This window comes from Heteronotia binoei, chromosome 4, assembly GCF_032191835.1.
Source record: "Heteronotia binoei isolate CCM8104 ecotype False Entrance Well chromosome 4, APGP_CSIRO_Hbin_v1, whole genome shotgun sequence".
In the NCBI taxonomy this organism is placed as follows: Eukaryota; Metazoa; Chordata; class Lepidosauria; order Squamata; family Gekkonidae; genus Heteronotia; species Heteronotia binoei.
In genome coordinates this window covers 154525502-154542170 of record NC_083226.1, presented here as the reverse complement: position 1 = coordinate 154542170, position 16669 = coordinate 154525502, and the positions used below count along the sequence as shown (strand labels likewise).

Here is a 16669-nt window from a genome sequence, read left to right as displayed (position 1 = left end):
TTAGAAGGAATATTGCTCACAGGGTGCCAGTTATGGGAAAGGGAAGGAAAAGGAGATTGAAAACCGCTCTGATATTCTTTCAGGTAGTGAAGAGCAGGGTATAAACCCAATCTCTTCTTCTTTTATTCCCCACTCTTCACTACCCAAAGGAGTAGTCTCAGAGTGGCTTACAATCAGCTTCCCTTCCTCTCCCCACAACCAATACCCTGTGAGGTAAGTGGAGAGGAGAGAGCTTTGAGAAAACTTGTGATTGGTCACCCAAGCTGGCTTTAAGTGAGGAGTAGGCAATCAAACCAGATTAGAGTCCACCACTCTTAACCACTACACTACAGAATCATAGGGACTTCCAGGATCTAGTCCAATCCCCAAACTGGCTCTCAAATTTGATCGGTGCATCTCATAAATAGAAGCAGAACCATATTTTCCTCTATAGGGGGGTTAGGTGTATAAGATACTAGTGATTGAGAAAATGAGCCAACTTCCAGCTGTTTACGACCAATGTTTTCACATGATAAAGTTTGTTAAGCAGGTCAATGGTGATCTGTGAAACTAGTGGGTTCTACAAACATTTGCAAGAGTCCATTTTTTTTTTGCCATCAAATTGCAGCTGACTTACAGCAACCCTGTAGGATTTTCAAGGCAAGATACAAACAGAGCTGGTTTGACATTGCCTAGACTTCCTTGGTGGTCTCCTATCCCGAGCTGATCCTGCTTAGCTACCAAGATCAGGTTAGCTTGTGCTATCCAGGTTAGGAAGCAGGCTTCCATACCTTCAGATTTACACTACACACACACACACGTGTGATGCTTCAACCTCATATTAATGAACGTAATATTATGCATTATCTGCACCCAGTGTTATCTGCACCCAGGGCCATATTAGGACATGCACAGAGATGCCCAAGCTTTGTCAAGTTTAAGAGCTTCCATAGCCTTTGTTTAGTTTATTAAATTTATATCCCACCCTCCCCACTGAAGCAAGCTCAGGGCAGCTAACGGGCCTTTTAAAAAAGCATATGGAAACACTGCAATTCAGTATTTGTTTTGTTTTAGAGCTCCCAAATCATAGCTTGCTTAGCCTGTGCTTAAATCCAGCTCTGCATATACTCAAGAATGACATCAACCTCAACTGGGTATTTCCATTCTTTGTTCCATTCTTTGAAGCATACCCACTATAGATGTTTTGTTTACTCTTAGAACCCAAGAAGTTACTCAGATTGGTGATTCTTTTGCACAGGGAATCCATCCTCCAAAACGAGGCTATTATCCATAAGTCAACATGTGCTGTTTTAGACAGTTTACTTGCTGAAACTTACCCCGGTCTTCTCATCGATGATCTTGATCCCAGAAAGGGAGATGTTCACCCATATTTTCTGCTTGTGCTGTCCTTGAGAGCGGGCTGCTACTGCCATTCCCTGCAAGAGTAGTCAACGTGAGCCAAGAGCTGAGAATCACCCCCTAGAATAAGCTTCTGTTGGGTTTGACTTTCACGATGATCCAAAAAGGCCTTCTGGGCATAGCAATAGCATTCTCCAAGCACTGGCTCTTCATAATGGCTTAGTGCTCTCAGTTTTTACCAAGACGTTCTTACAGCAGATGGGGCTGTTCTCACCTGCACTCTGGCCTAATTGCAGCCAGGAAAACTGTCAAGAGACTTGATAGGTAAGATAATTACTTGACCCAAACTTGTATCTGGAAGCCGCTTGAGGCCCTAATCTAACCAGGGGTCATACTGGAACACTGACTTCTGCTGCTGCAGTAATTTTTCATATCTGAATATTTTCTTAGGATCAAATAAACTAGGTTGAGTGAACGCTTCTACAGGAGGGACCCATTTCGGAATCTTCATTGGGGCTTTTTGGGAGCTTTATTTTTCTCCCACATTGATATAAAAGATTTCATTATAAGGTGGCTTCTAAAATACTTGTGGCCATCAACTTTTTGGTACCAAAGAAAAGCATGCCATCCTAGTTTAAAGTCATGCCCCTCCAGCTTTAAGAGTCTTGTATTTTCAGTTGTCATCCATTCTTTTATCCATACCAATACAAATGCTTTGTAATAAGATCCCCAATCTGGTAATGCAAGTCCGGCTTTTTCTTTAAAGTCTTGTAATGTTTTAAGTTTTATTCTAGGTTTTTTACCTTGCCTTTTTCAGACTATTCCAATTATACAGAAACAAACTTTTATTCAAGACTTAAAATAAAATAACTACAAAACGTATTTCTCAAGTGTGGCAGCTTACCAATGTTATTTGACTACATTAGCTAGGTCTTGGAACGCATTGTCCTAGAATGCATCGTATGCATCCTTCCAGTGAAGGAAAGTATTTTCTGACCTACATGTGCAGGTGGACCCAAATTCCAACCAAGAAGCTGAACACGACCCATGTGGATCAAATGCTGGTACCTCAACCATGCCAGCTTCTGTTTGAGACTGTTCTAGCACTGTGCTTCATTCATCCAGTAGAACTAGATATTTGTAAAGGTCCCTCAACACCCACCTGTTAGGACCAGTGTTCCCTCTAAGCTGAGTTAGCATGAGCTAGCTTACAGATTTTTAGCCTCCAGCTCACATATTTTTGTCTTAGCTCAGGAAGGACGACCCCAGAGCGCAATAATTTACGCAGTAGCTCACAACTTTAATGGCAGTAGCTCACAAAGTAAAATTTTTGCTCACAAGACTCTGCAGCCTAGAGGGAACATTGGTTAGGACAGTCAGCCCTTCAAGTAGTTTTACAAGGAGTACTCCCGTCTGTAACTGTCCTACCTTACAAAATTACATTTTCCAGGATACTTGGTAGGAAGTCAGAAAAACATGAGCATGATATGCATGAATTTTCCTGGCCTATTGGGCACATAGAGCTGCCTTATACTGAATCATATCCTTGGTCCATCAAGTTCAGTATTGCCTGCTAAGACAGGTAGCAGCTCTCCAGGGTCTTAGGTTACTACCTGGTCCTCTTAATGGGAGATGCTGAGGTTTGAATCAGAGACCTTCTGCATGCCAAGCATATGCTCTACCATTAAGCTACAGCCCCTACTGGACACTCTCCAGTGCTTGAAGGCAGCAGGCAAGCTTACAAATGACCCACCTTCAGCTTCATCATTGAATCCTGGCTCATCTTATCTCCTCTTGCTTCTGGAACATCATCAATGCCGATCAGTTTGGCCTTGTATCTTACACCATCACCTTGAAATCTGGCCAAGAGGAACTCATCTGTCTTCTCAGACCCTGCAGAAAGTTTTTGTTTTCCAAAGTGAGCGTACAAGTGAGTGACATTTACCTTGAACATAGTGTGTTTAATGACCACCATGTCTCAGCTGCAGAAGTCAGCAGAAAGAAGTCAGCAGAAGTCTTCCACTTCTGATGATTTGTTCTTGTGAGCTGAATGAACTCTGAACAGGCTGAGGTCCAAGCCATATTAGACAGATAAAAGTTTTGCTTGGATCTTGTAAACAAGCCTATACATATCAAGTATTGTGCAGTAATCACAGTGAATGGTAACAAGATTCTGCATGCTTGCTGATAGGTTTATGATAGTCACTGTCCTATGTCTATACAAGGAAATCTTATTTAAATATACAAATAAACTCCAAAAAAATGTAACTACTGGTATGCAACTGCTTCTCTCATGTGCTTGCTGTGGAAGAATCCTGCACCACAGTAATGTTTTTAAGAGCATGCATTAAAATCACATATACATCTAAATTCATGTACAGTGCAATCCGTGACCAGACCCAAATTTGTGGCCATGCAATGTATAGCAAGGCCATACGGTGGCAGCATTTGGATAGGTTTGACCAGATTCCAAATCTCATACCTGAGCAGTTTCTAGTTTGCCAGATCCCTTCATGGCTTGGATGTAACACACACTTAAGGCATCCAAACCCAGTGGTGCAGGTAAGCACAGCCTTGAATACAAGCTAGACAAACCAAAAACCACCACCAATATTGACAGGCTGGGTTCTTGGCACCTCTTCTTGGACAAGCTGTCCTACCCAAGTCTTTTGGGACATCCACTACCCTCTGGCTCAGGTTTCATTAATCCATTTAGACTATGGCAGGCTAGAAGCAAGAGGTGTTCGATGGTATGTGTATATACACACACCATTTCTTACCTTTCTTTTTCTCCTTCTTGGATGGTTGTGTTTTCACAAGTGCCTGTTGCTGGGCAGGCTGACTGTTTACACTTGCAGTTTCTGCTTCGTTTGACATGGTGAGATAGAAGCCAACTTCAGGAGCATTAAAGAATGCTTCACTCGATATGCCACTTGAATCCAGTTAGGGCTTCCTTAATGTACAGGCATAATACTCTTACCTTTGAAGAGAGAGAACGTTCGGGGAGTCAGCATTTTAACTGTAATAGGTGTCCTACTTGTTATTTTTAAAGATGCACATTATGGCTCTTGAGCAGCAGAAGGATCTTTTGTCTGCCAGCTGGCAAAGAATTAGGAACCTTGCCAAGGTGGCAGTAGTTAATTGAACTTCTTACTGTGACGATTCTGAGCAAGTGTGTTTAGTGCACTGATTCAGACAATATTAAGTGTCTCCAATTGTGCTACACAACTGTAGCAGAATCACAGAATCCTTGAGTTGGATTCTGTCATCTATTCCAATGCCTTCACAATGCAGGAAATTCAAATACCTTCCCCCATACAACCCCAGTGACCCCTGCTCTATGCCCAGAAGATGGCAAAAACCCTCCAGAATCCCTGGCCAAATTGGCCAGGAAAAAAACTGTTGACTGACCTCAAAGTGGCAATCAATATTTCCCTGGGAATGTAAGCAGGAGCTCCTTTGCATATTAGGACACCCTCCCCCCAATGTAGCCAATCCTCCAAGAGCTTACAGGGCTGTTTGTTGTAAGCTCTTGGAGGATTGGCTACATCAGGGTGTGTGGCCTAATATGCAAACTCCTGCTAGAATTCCACTCCTGAGTGTAAGAAAGGGCCATGAGAACTAAGCACCAATGCAACCCTTCCTGCCCTCCCTCTCATGATCTGTCAAAGTTCAAAGAATCGACATTGCTGTCAGTTGGCCATCTAGCCTCTGTTTAAAGACCTCCAAAGAAGTAGAGCCCACCACCTCCTGAGGAACCACTCCAATTGTAAGGAAGTGCTTCCTAATGTTTAGCCAAAAACTCTTCTGATTTAATTTCAATTAATTGGTTCTGGTCCAACCTTCTGGGGCAAAGGAGAAACAACTTTGCACCATTCTCTATATCAGCAGTCCCCAGCCTTTCTGGCACCAGGGACCAGTTTCGTGGAAGACAAATTTTCCACCGGTGGTGGTGGTTTCAGGATGATAGAATTGTGCACTTTATTTCTATTATTAGATTGTAATATATAATGAAATTATACAACTCACAGCCCAGTTGCTAACAGGCCATGGCCTAGGGGTTGGGGATCCCTGCTCTATATGACAGCCCTTCAAGTACTTGAAGATGGTGATCAAAACACCTCTCAGCCATCTCCTCTCCAGGCTAAACATACCCAGCTCCTTCAGCCTTTCCTCATAAGACTTGGTCTCCAGACCCTTCACCATGGGAGGGATGGTGGCTCAGTGGTAGTGCATCTGCTTTGTAAGCAGAAGGTCCCAGGTTCAATCCCCGGCATCTCCAGCTAAAAAAGGGTCTAGGCAAATAGGCATGAAAAAACCTCAACTTGAGACCCTGAAGAGCCGCTGCCAGTCTGAGTAGGCAATACTGACTTTGATGGACCGAGGGTCTGATTCAGTATAAGGCAGCTTCATATGTTCATACCATCTTCGTTGCCCTCCTCTGGACCTGTTACAGCTTGTCCATATCCTTCTATAGCTTTTCTATAGCCACAATACTCTAGATGAGGTATAACCAGAGCAAAGTGATAGAATTTAGATAGGAAATCAGGAATAAGCTAGGAGTGCTTAATGACAGAACTTTCCACCACCACTACTTAATCTGGTTTTTCTAACATAGCCCACCCCCCCTTCTAGAGATGGTTTCCTAAATGCCCAAGCTCTAGTGCTTTAAGGACTGAACCAGATGTGATGCACCCCCCACACATTAGGCACATGAATACACAGGTGCCTCTAATGATGATGATATTGGATTCATATCCCAACCTCCACTCTGAATCTGAGTCTCAGAGCGGCTCACAATCTCCTTTACCTTCCTCCCCAACAGACACCCTGTGAGGTGGGTGGGGCTGAGAGGACTCTCACAGCAGCTGCCCTTTCAAGGACAACCTCTGCCAGAGCTATGGCTGACCCAAGGCCATTCCAGCAGATGCAAGTGGAGGAGTGAGGAATCAAACCTGGTTCTCCCAGATAAGAGTCCACACACTTAACCACTACACCAAACTAGCTCTCAAGTGGTCTATTAGAAACAAAAATGAAAGTTAGGGAGAGATAAAGCTTTTGCACGACATACACTCCATCTGTGTTCCATTGTCTGATCCGAAACACTCCTGCTCAGTATTTGAGCCAAAATATGAGACACTACTGCAAAGACAAGGCTTCAGACATACTGCAGAAAGGTAAGGTGGGGACAGGGCAGAGCTAGTGTGCTTTTTAGCTGCATGGTCTGTTGAACATTACAGTGAATAGTGAGGCAAGTGCTGCCAGTCATGTCCTGACAAGCCCAGAGTAATAGGCAGTGGCCACCAATGCTCATCTCTCCACTACAGCCAGGCTTTTCTTAGCATAACTCCTCTGATGGATCTAAAACGCTCAGTCCCACATCTAAGAAGGATGCAGCGGTTCGGAAATGAGCAGCTCATGTGCCCAAGGGAAGAACTCTACCAAGCCACAGATAACCCAGAGTCCTTTGCCTGGCTCTCCGCTTCTCCAAGGAGGAGCCTGTAGGTGGAAGCCAAGCCCTTCTGCCTGTATCAAATTTGACATCTGCCCTTCTCCTGATAAATTAGTTACCAACCAGGAGACAGCAGGATCAAAGCAAGACATAAACTTGTTTTGCACATTAGCTTGGACATGTGGTGTGGGGGGGTAAATGTCACAGAGATCAGCGTCCAGCAGGTGCAGGATCAAGGTACATCCCTGCTGTAGATTAGGGATTAACTGGTTTATGACTACTGAGTGATACTTTGATTACAGCTAACTGGAGATGTCTATCCTGTAAGAAATCTCATACCTCTCTTCCCAATTTCATGGCTCTTCAAGAACTAGGTATACAGCAGAAGTCAAGTAGCACCTTTGAGACCAACAAAGTTTTATTCAGAATGCAAGCTTTCATGTGCTCCAAGCACAAGAATTCCTTGTTTGACGAAGTGTGCTTAGAGCACACGAAAGCTTACATTCTGAATAAAACTTTGTTGGTCTTAAAGGTGCTACTTGGCTCCCGCTTTGTTCTGCTGCTTCAGATCAACACAGCTGCCCATCTGGATCTAGGTATATAGCAGTAGCATTTAACTCTTGCATGACTAGATCGAACAACATAGTGAAAGCTAGTAATTTAGACAATGTATCTAGAGAAACTTTAATTGGAAAGTGATACTATACCACTTCAGAAATCTGGTTCAGGCTTCTCTATTTGAATGCTTCCTTAGGGGGGGAAAACTGCCAATAAATATACTGCATACAGAGATGTAGTAGAGACTTCCCCCCCCAAAAAAACCTTGTTTTCTTTTTTTAAAAAAATGAATGGGCAGCTGGAGCTTGCTTTCAATCTGCTGCTCCAGGAAGGCTATACCATGCAAATTTTGTGTGTGCAGATCTACTCATTCTTTGGAAGCTGGACAGTTCCAGCTGATCAAGTCACTACTAGCTATACAACGTTCCTACAAACTAAAATTAACAAATACCTGCAACAGAATGAAGACCAGTAATTAAGTAAACACCCAGGGATGATTGCTAGTCTCAAGTCTGAGCTGGAAATTCTAGTCAAGATAAGGCTGGACTTCAAAGAATGGGATGCTGGTATTATAGGCATGTATAAGTCCTGTATGGAAATCCATCTGCTACCCCATTCAATCAGTGACACATTATGGTACATTTGGAAGGTTTTGGATAGTTTTCTCCAAAATGGCTTTCATGCCTTCTAGAGCAGCAGTCCCCAACGTTTTTGGCACCAGGGACCAGTTTTCTGGAAGACAATTTTTCCACAGGGCCGGGGGGGGGGATGTTTTGGGGATGATACAATTGCACACTTTATTTCTATTAGTTTAGTGCAGTGGTTAAGTGTGTAGACTCTTATCTGGGAGAACCGGGTTTGATTCCCCAGTCCCCACTCCTCCACTTGCAGCTGCTGGAATGGCCTTGGGTCAGCCACAGCTATCGCAGGATTTGTCCATGAAAGGGCAGCTGGTGTGAGAGCCCTCTCAGCCCCACCCACCTCACAGGGTGTCTGTTGTGGGAGAGGAAGGTAAAGGAGATTGTGAGCCACTCTGAGATTCGGAGTGGAGGGCAGGATATGAATCCAATGTCTTATTATTATTACTACATTGTAATATATAATGAAATAATTATACAACTCAAAGCCCGTTTGCTAACAGGCCATGGACCAGGGGTTGGGGACCCCTGTTCTAGAGCCTTGCAGTTGCTGAGGACTTTAGGGCTACAAATGCTTTCCCTGTTGTGACCTACTATGCTCCCAATGCACAACTTAGGGAGTCACATTGCTTTCTATGGGCTGAAGTCTTTTGGAAGTCCTAACTGGAGAGAGTCCTCAGTCACTGCCCATGTCCAGGACTAATCAGGTGGCAGCAATCAGGAAAGTTTCTGAAGTGTTCTCCAAGGATTATTTTAATTTGGACCCCACTTCCCCCAAGTGGATACTTAAAACAGCATACATTTTACCCTGTCCAGTAGTTTGGGCTGAGATTGTGTGCCTGGCTCAAGGTAATCATTTACACTTCCATGGCAACTTGGGGGATTCAAACACGGATCGCCCAGACTCTAGCACAACTCTCCACCCACTAACCCAACTCTCCCACCACTACCCAATACTGGCTCTCAAACAGTTTTGCAGTTCATCCCTCAGTTCCGCAGTGCTTGCAAGATGGAATTATTCCATCTTGTGTTCAGTGAATAATTTGGGAGACAGTTGTCAAGTCACCGCAGAACTGAAAAATCTAACTATCATCACTGCAACATTATTATCAGCCAACAGTATCAATGCCATACCTTATGAGATCCGGATAGTATTGGCGATGATACCCCATTGATTGTAATTTTAACTGATTTATATATTGTATTTTACTATATATAGTAACTGTTGTTGATTGTTTTATGCTTCTATGTTTTTATGGACATAATGGTTGCTAGCTGCCCTGAGCCCGCTTGTGGGGAGGGCAGGATATAAATTTAATAAAATAAATCATGTAGCTTCTCTCTACTCTTATGCTACCACGGAGCCTTCTTCAAACACACCAAATATCATTTTGCTTGATTATAACAAAAGCTGCCTTTGTTTCCCCCCAAAGACTTGCACCTTCCAAAGAGACTGAAAGCGTGTTTACTTCTTGCATGTGATGCATCACTTAGTTAAAGCCACTGAAGTGCTGACCAAAGTATTCAAGGAGGTGCAAAGGTTACTGTCTTACAAAGTTAATATTTTAGTGACTTGGATGCCTTTGATCTGCCTGGGACCGTCACCCCAGAGGCCTTGGGACACTGACTCTGGGCACCACCCCCACCCCATCTTCAAAGACGCTGGCCATCACAGTAGCAAAATTCTTCCATTATCCACTGCATTTACTCTCACCAGGGTTGTCAACCTCCAGGTAGGACCTGCACTTCTCCTACAAATTACCTCCGGACTACAAGAGATCAGTTCCACTGGAAGAAATGGCAGCTTCAAAGGGTGGACCCTCAGGCATCTCACACAACCCTTGAACTTCTTCCCTAAACGCCAACCCAAATGTCCAGGAATTTTCCAAGCCTGGGTTTGCAATTCTATTTTGCTCATCCTGATCTCCAAGGAAATTAGGATACAAGGTCCTCCCCTCCATTTTGTTCTCACAACTAGCTCTATGAAGTAACAAGACCAGCAGCTAGTAGTGTTTATTTTGGCTGCTTTGTGAGAGTGTGTGTTCACTTTCATTTAGTGGAAGTTCAGCTGCTGAGGGTCAAGGAAATGAAGACTGCATTCAGGGGAACTGAACTGCTGTATTATTATTTATTTTAGGGAACAGGAAAGTCTCCTGGCTCCACCCCCAAAGTCCCCAGATATTTTCTGAGTTGGACCTGGCAACCCTAGGTGGGGGAGATGGTGTATCTACAGAGAAATAGGTCAACCCTCTGGCTCCCCGTAGCAAACCATGACCTGTGTGCCCAGGTAGAACCAAATGGGCAAACTTTAAATCCTACCTCATCCCCTTCAGTTATTCTTACATACGCAGGCCTACTCAAGCCCTGACCATTTACACCCCCTCTTAGTCACAATCTCAACATCCCATGCCACTTGGAATATGATCAGGCAGTTTGAGGTTTTTTGAGTTCTTTCTTCCTCTAAGTTAACTAAGTCATTTCCCCCCACACATCTGGGAAATCTGAGCGCATACAGAACCCTGTTTCTCCTGCAAGAGGCCTGCATCAACTGCTATTTTTGTGCCGCCTGCTCCATCTCATTTTCCTGTTAATGTTGTACAGGAGTGAAGACACAGCAGAAATTTTTCCTAAACTCAAGAGTTCTGTTGTAGACTAAAGCCATTAATCCGTCTTACTAGGGCAAAGATTAATTACCACCATTTCGTATACTTGCAAGTTCATTCCTCATCCAATGCTTGGAAATCACTTCAAGCATGCTCAGAGTTATTTCAGTAACACTGATACTGTCGCATCAGACAAGCAGTTTATTTCTGTCTGCATTAACAGCAGATATTTGGTAATATCTGGCCCGCCCCATATGGTCAAAGGTCTTGTTTGCAAGATCTATACTATGATTGTAGGCCCACCAAGGTGAGGGAATAGAGGCAACCTCATAAGCTACTCCATGTGTGGTTGAAACTGAAGTTGTCAAAGCAGCAGAGCTCAGTCCTGTTGAAACTACTGGCATTAAACAGAACTTTGTCTCCAATATTAGCTGTGGCCTGAAACTAATTGCCCTTGCCCCTGTATCTAGTAGTATAGCTCAGTTATCTACCTGAATCTTGGTTTCTACTGAGATTTTCTAGAGAGCAATCATGCATCCAGAAGTAACAGTTCTCCCCACACCGATATTTACTAGGGCAAGCCATTTGCTCTAGATAATCCAACTAGATAGCTGTCCTCTTAACAGTTTTATTGCTATATTCAACCTAATCAGGGTTACTTGAGATACAGGTAGGCGCCATAACTGTCCCATAGAAAAGATTTGCAAGGTGTGACAGAAACGTTATAAATCTACCTGAAATGGGACCTGTGTGTTCTCATGTGGCGTCCTCATGTTCATGCCTGTACATCCTACCTTAAACACATCCTAGAAGTTCTCCAGGCTTTCAGAACCAGCACAGATTTCGACCCTCAATCTCAAGAGGACAAGTGATTATGAGTCATGGCAATGCCAGTATAAGCAGCATTTGACCCCTTTTGAAAATTAGACAAGCATTAGTATATTATTAATAGACCAGGTGACTTATTTTCTAGCCACATTTCTCTAGCCCTACCTAAGGTGGTCAGCCAGCAGCTATTTGGTACTTTATAGCAAGTTTCCAGAGGCTATAGCTAAAACCAGCATAACTAAACTGCTCTGCAGTGAAGAGATTTTCCTATTCAAGCCCAGATACTATGAAAAGCAGACTAACAGGCAGTCAGCCCATACTTACATACCCTTAAGACTACCTCCTGGGCGTTGCACCCCAACCAGTTAGAATCTGAACATCTGTGTACACAGGGCCCACCAAGGTGAGGGAATAGAGGCAACCTCATAAGCCAGTTTGGTGTAGTGGTTAAGTGTCTGGACTCTTATCTGGGAGAACCGGGTTTGATTCCCCACTCCTCCACTTGCACCTGCTGGAATGGCCTTGGGTCAGCCATAGCTCTGGCAGAGGTTGTCCTTGAAAGGGCAGCTGCTGTGAGAGCCCTCTCCAGCCCCACCCACCTCACAGGGTGTTTGTTGTGGGGGAGGAAGGTAAAGGAGATTGTGAGCCGCTCTGAGACTCTTCGGAGTGGAGGGCGGGATATAAATCCAATTTCTTCTTCTTCCTTCTTCTTCTTCCTTCTTCCTTCTTCTTCTTCCTTCTTCTTCTTCCTTCTTCTTCTTCCTTCTTCCTCTTCCTTCTTCCTCTTCCTTCTTCCTCTTCCTTCTTCCTCTTCCTTCTTCCTCTTCCTTCTTCCTCTTCCTCTTCCTTCTTCCTCTTCCTTCTTCCTCTTCCTTCTTCCTTCTCCCTCTTCTTCCTTCTCCCTCTTCTTCCTTCTCCCTCTTCTTCCTTCTCCCTCTTCTTCCTTCTCCCTCTTCTTCCTTCTCCCTCTTCTTCCTTCTCCCTCTTCTTCCTTCTCCCTCCTCCTCCTCTTCCCTCCTCCTCCTCTTCCCTCCTCCTCCTCTTCCCTCCTCCTCCTCTTCCCTCCTCCTCCTCTTCCCTCCTCCTCCTCTTCCCTCCTCCTCCTCTTCCCTCCTCCTCCTCCTCCTCCTCCTCCTCTTCTTCTTCTTCTTCTTCCCTCCTCCTCCTCCCTCCTCCTCCTCCCTCCTCCTCCCTCCTCTTCCTCCTCCCTCCTCTTCCTCTTCCTCTTCCTCTTCCTCCTCCTCCTTCTCCTTCTCCTCCTCCTCCCTCTCCCTCTTCCTCTTCCTCTTCCCCTTCCCCTTCCCCTCCCTCTCCCTCTCCCTCTCCCTCTTCTTCTTCTTCTTGGCCGGCTTGCCCACTAGGAAAACTAGGTGTTTGCCTGGGGCGCTGAATTGGGCTCCCCCCTCCCAGTGCCCAAGACAACCACCTAGTTTGCCCCTCTCCCCCCTGCTGCTGCCAGCCCCCTTCCCTTCTGCCATGCTTCCCCACCCCGCCCAAACTTGCCACAATGATGCCGGGCCCTACCAGCTTTGAGGCAGCCACATATTTTTTGAAGCCAGAGCCGGAGAAGGCTTTATTGCCCCTCACTTCCGGTTCTGGAAAGGAGGAGGAAGAAGCCTCCTCTCGTGCTGGCTTTATTTATTTATTTATTTATTTATTCGGGATTTGTATCCCGCCCTTCCCAGGAGTGGCTCAGGGCGGCTTCCAACAATAACAATTTAACAATTTAAATAGAACAATTAAATACTTCACATTTAAACATTAAAACCAATACATTTCAATTCATAAAAACAATGCAGCTTAAAACCAATAACATATCATTTTATATAAACAGATGGCAGGCCAGTTACATCAAGTTCCATCCCGGCTAGGTGTAAGCTAGCCGGAAGAGGGTCGTCTTACAGGCCCTGCGGAATTGAACCAAGTCCCGCAGGGCCCTCACCTCTTCCGGCAGCTGATTCCACCAAGTGGGGGCCATAACGGAGAAAGCCCTATCTCGAGTGACTTTCAGGCGGGCTTCTTTTGGCCCGGGGATAGAGAGGAGATTTTGTGTTCCTGACCTCAGTGCTCTCTGGGGAACGTATGGGGAGAGACGGTCCCTCAGGTAGGCAGGTCCCAGGCCATATAGGGCTTTAAAGGTAATAACCAGCACCTTGTACCGGACTCGATACATCACTGGAAGCCAGTGCAGAGTCCGAAGACCCGGCCGAATGTGTCCCCACTTTGGGAGACCCAATAACAGCTTCAAAAAATTGGGAGACCCAATAACAGGCTTCAAAAAATACTTGGCTGCCTTGAAGCCGGTAGCGCCCGGCCTCATCGTGGTGAGCTTTGAAGGGGGTGCACGTGCGATGGAGGGAGGGTGGGGGAGGCAGCAGACAGGGAGCCTGCCTGGGGTGCCATGTGCCCTAGGGCCAGCACTGTGTGTACAATGCCTAAAGAAACTTTTGACTTGGATGCTCAATGTATGGTTTAATGTAGCATTCTCTACTTCTCTAGTCCTGGTCTCCTCCTTTGTGACTAGTTCCCAACAAGGATGGTAGAGACAAGGCAAAACTCCTGGTTGCCTTCTTTGTTCCACCATGTTTTCACCTTCTCACAAACCTATGCATTGCATTTGAGGACTTTTTACATGACATCTCCTTCCAAGGTATGCACTGAAATACCAAGGAGAGCTGCTCCACCTTTGCAAGCCACTTTAGAGCCACGGTTTGATACTCGAGCACCATGTGCTTTCTAAATTTGCAACTTGGCTGCTAGGTAGGCAGCCACCCAAGTGCAATGCCAGAGCAACCTAGCATCAGTGGGTTCCCTGCCTTCCAACTCAGGTACTCCAAGGGACAAGGGATGTCTTCCTGCCTATAGAGCACTGCTGCTTATTTGAAGACAAAGACCATAGATTTATACCCTGCCCTTCTCTCTGAATCAGTCTCAGAGAGGCTCACAATCTCCTTTATCTTCCTCCCCCCACAACAGACACCCTGTGAGGTGGTTGGGGATGACAGAGCTCTCTCAGAAGCTGCCCTTTCAAGGATAACTCTTGCAAGAGCTATGGCTGACCCAAGGCCATTCCAGCAGGTGCAAGTGGAGGAGTGGGGAATCAAACCCGGTTCTTCCAGGTAAGAGTCCGCGCACTTAACCACTACACCAAGCTTGCTGTAGTGGATGCAAGCCAGATGGTATGAATGAGACCTTTCCTTAGTTTCCAAGAAATCCTCTAGATGAGAAAAGCATTTCTGCCTTCACACACCATCTGTAGATTACAGCCCCACTATTTAGTTGGCTATGTTGCAAACTTCATAGCTTGCTGAGACGCAGACAAGCAAAATGCATGAAAAACTGAACACACACAAGCCTGCCCTATTTCAAACAAGCCCTTTCAACAAATTGTAGGCTCAGGGCACAGATAATTTCCAGCCACAGTGCCCAGAGATGAGATGCAGAACAAAGGTTTGGCATTTAGGAGAATCAGAGATTTCCAAAACGCTAATTTGGAAGAATACAGCTAAAGCGGAAGAATACAGCTAAAGCATTATCCAAAGTCAGACTCTCTTATTGCAAATACCTCCCAAGAAGCTGTCCGCTTTGGCATGGCAGGCTTCCCCAGTTGTGGGGCACACAATGGCATATTCATGCACCTCTGTGAGCTTTAACCTACTTCCGAGAGGGCTGCTGAACATGCAGACAGGGCCTTGTAGTAGCCGGGCTTTGAGAAATCTTGAATGCTATTATGTGAGTGTTAACAGGAAGAAAAAGATGGCTATTCAGTATAGTTCAAGAACAGGGCCATGCACAGGACCCAAAAGTCTGAATATTCAGAGCTGTGTGGGACAATCCCTTAAACATGGGAATTTATTTATTTGCTTCATTTCTACCCTGCCGCTCTCCAGTGGAGACCCAAAACAGCTAACATCACTCTCTTCTGCTCCATTTTATCTTCACAACCACCGTAGGAGGAATAAGGATGCCTGGTGGGGACAAGGGTCTCTTACTTTCAGCCCCACCTCCCGGCCACTGGACAGCTAGTCAGCAGAATTACCACCCATTCCCATCCCCGGGGAAGAATACTGGAAATCAATCCAACATGGCTACGTGACCCGGAAGTGATGAAGGCATGTTGGGGACATTGAGGGGCAATGCTCTGGTTTTTGGGCAAAATTCAATGGTATAAACTCATACCCTGCCACTAAATTTGTTAGTCTTTAAGGTGCTACTGGACTCTTGCTCCTTTCTATAATCCCCTAAAAAGGTAAAGGTAGTCCCCTGTGCAAGCACCAGTCATTTTCAACTCTTGGTGACATCGCATCATGACATTTTCATGGCAGACTTTTTACGGGATGGTTTGCCATTGCCTTCCCCAGTCATCTACACTTTCCCCCCAGCAAGCTGGGTACTCATTTTACTGATCTTGGAAGGATAGAAAGCTGAGTCAGCCTTCAGCTGGCTACCTGAACCCAGCTTCTGCTGGGATTGAACTCAGGTCAAGAGCAGAGAGCTTGGACTGCAGTACTGCAGCTTTACCACTCTAATCCCCTAACAAAATCTTAATTAGGCAGTTAAAGAAGGTTTATGCTTCCATTCACTAGGATTCAGAAGGGCTCCAGTTTTATGGTTATCAGCCTCCAGGTGGTACCTGGAGATTTCCCTCTCTTACAGCTAATCTCCAGACAACCAAGATCACTCCCCTGGAGAAAATGGCTGCTTTGGAGGGTGGAGTCTATGACATTATACTCAGTTGATGTTCCTCCCCTTCCCAAACCCCAACCTCCTCATGGTCTACCACCTAAATCTCTAGGCATTTCCAGCTCAGAGCTGGCAACGCTGTGGGTAGCTCCTTTTACTTTCTTGTGACTATTTATGCTGGAAATCAGCTAGCAGCTTGAAGCATCCAAGGCTTTTGTACAGACCCTTAATATTTATTACCATCAGCAGTAATAACATGCAGTTGAGCCCACTGGCAAGAGTCCTTATTATGCAGGCTTTACTTCCTCCCTTGTGATCTATACACAATCAAACAGGCAGGCCAGGCTTACAGCACTGCATATTTCCATGAATTTATAAGGCTGCAGTACAAGTCACCCTTCTCCTGGGCCTCACTGTAATTCATAAAATTCTCTGTGGTAGGAGGTTAAGTGTATTCTTTGGCTCCAAGGTTTCGTGTGTGTGTGTGTGTTTTAAAAAAAACCCTCTTCTTTTACATATTGTTTAGAGAGCTTGGATTTTACAGGTTAATCGAATTCTCTGTAAACACT

General features: G+C 45.1%; 1 protein-coding gene across 7 annotated transcripts in view; it reads right to left on the bottom strand.

The window, feature by feature from the left end:
• The window catches only part of DAB2 (DAB adaptor protein 2), a 50305-nt gene that overhangs the window by 17690 nt on the left and 15946 nt on the right, over nt 1–16669 (bottom strand). For all 7 annotated transcript variants that reach the window (XM_060236049.1, XM_060236050.1, XM_060236051.1 and 4 more), the window contains exons 2-4: nt 4119–4318; nt 3092–3231; nt 1317–1415 (exon numbers count right to left, since the gene is read on the bottom strand). In XM_060236049.1, coding sequence (XP_060092032.1) covers nt 1317–1415; nt 3092–3231; nt 4119–4215 — 336 coding nt within the window. In that variant the 5' untranslated portion in view covers nt 4216–4318. The remainder of the gene's footprint in view (nt 1–1316; nt 1416–3091; nt 3232–4118; nt 4319–16669) is intronic.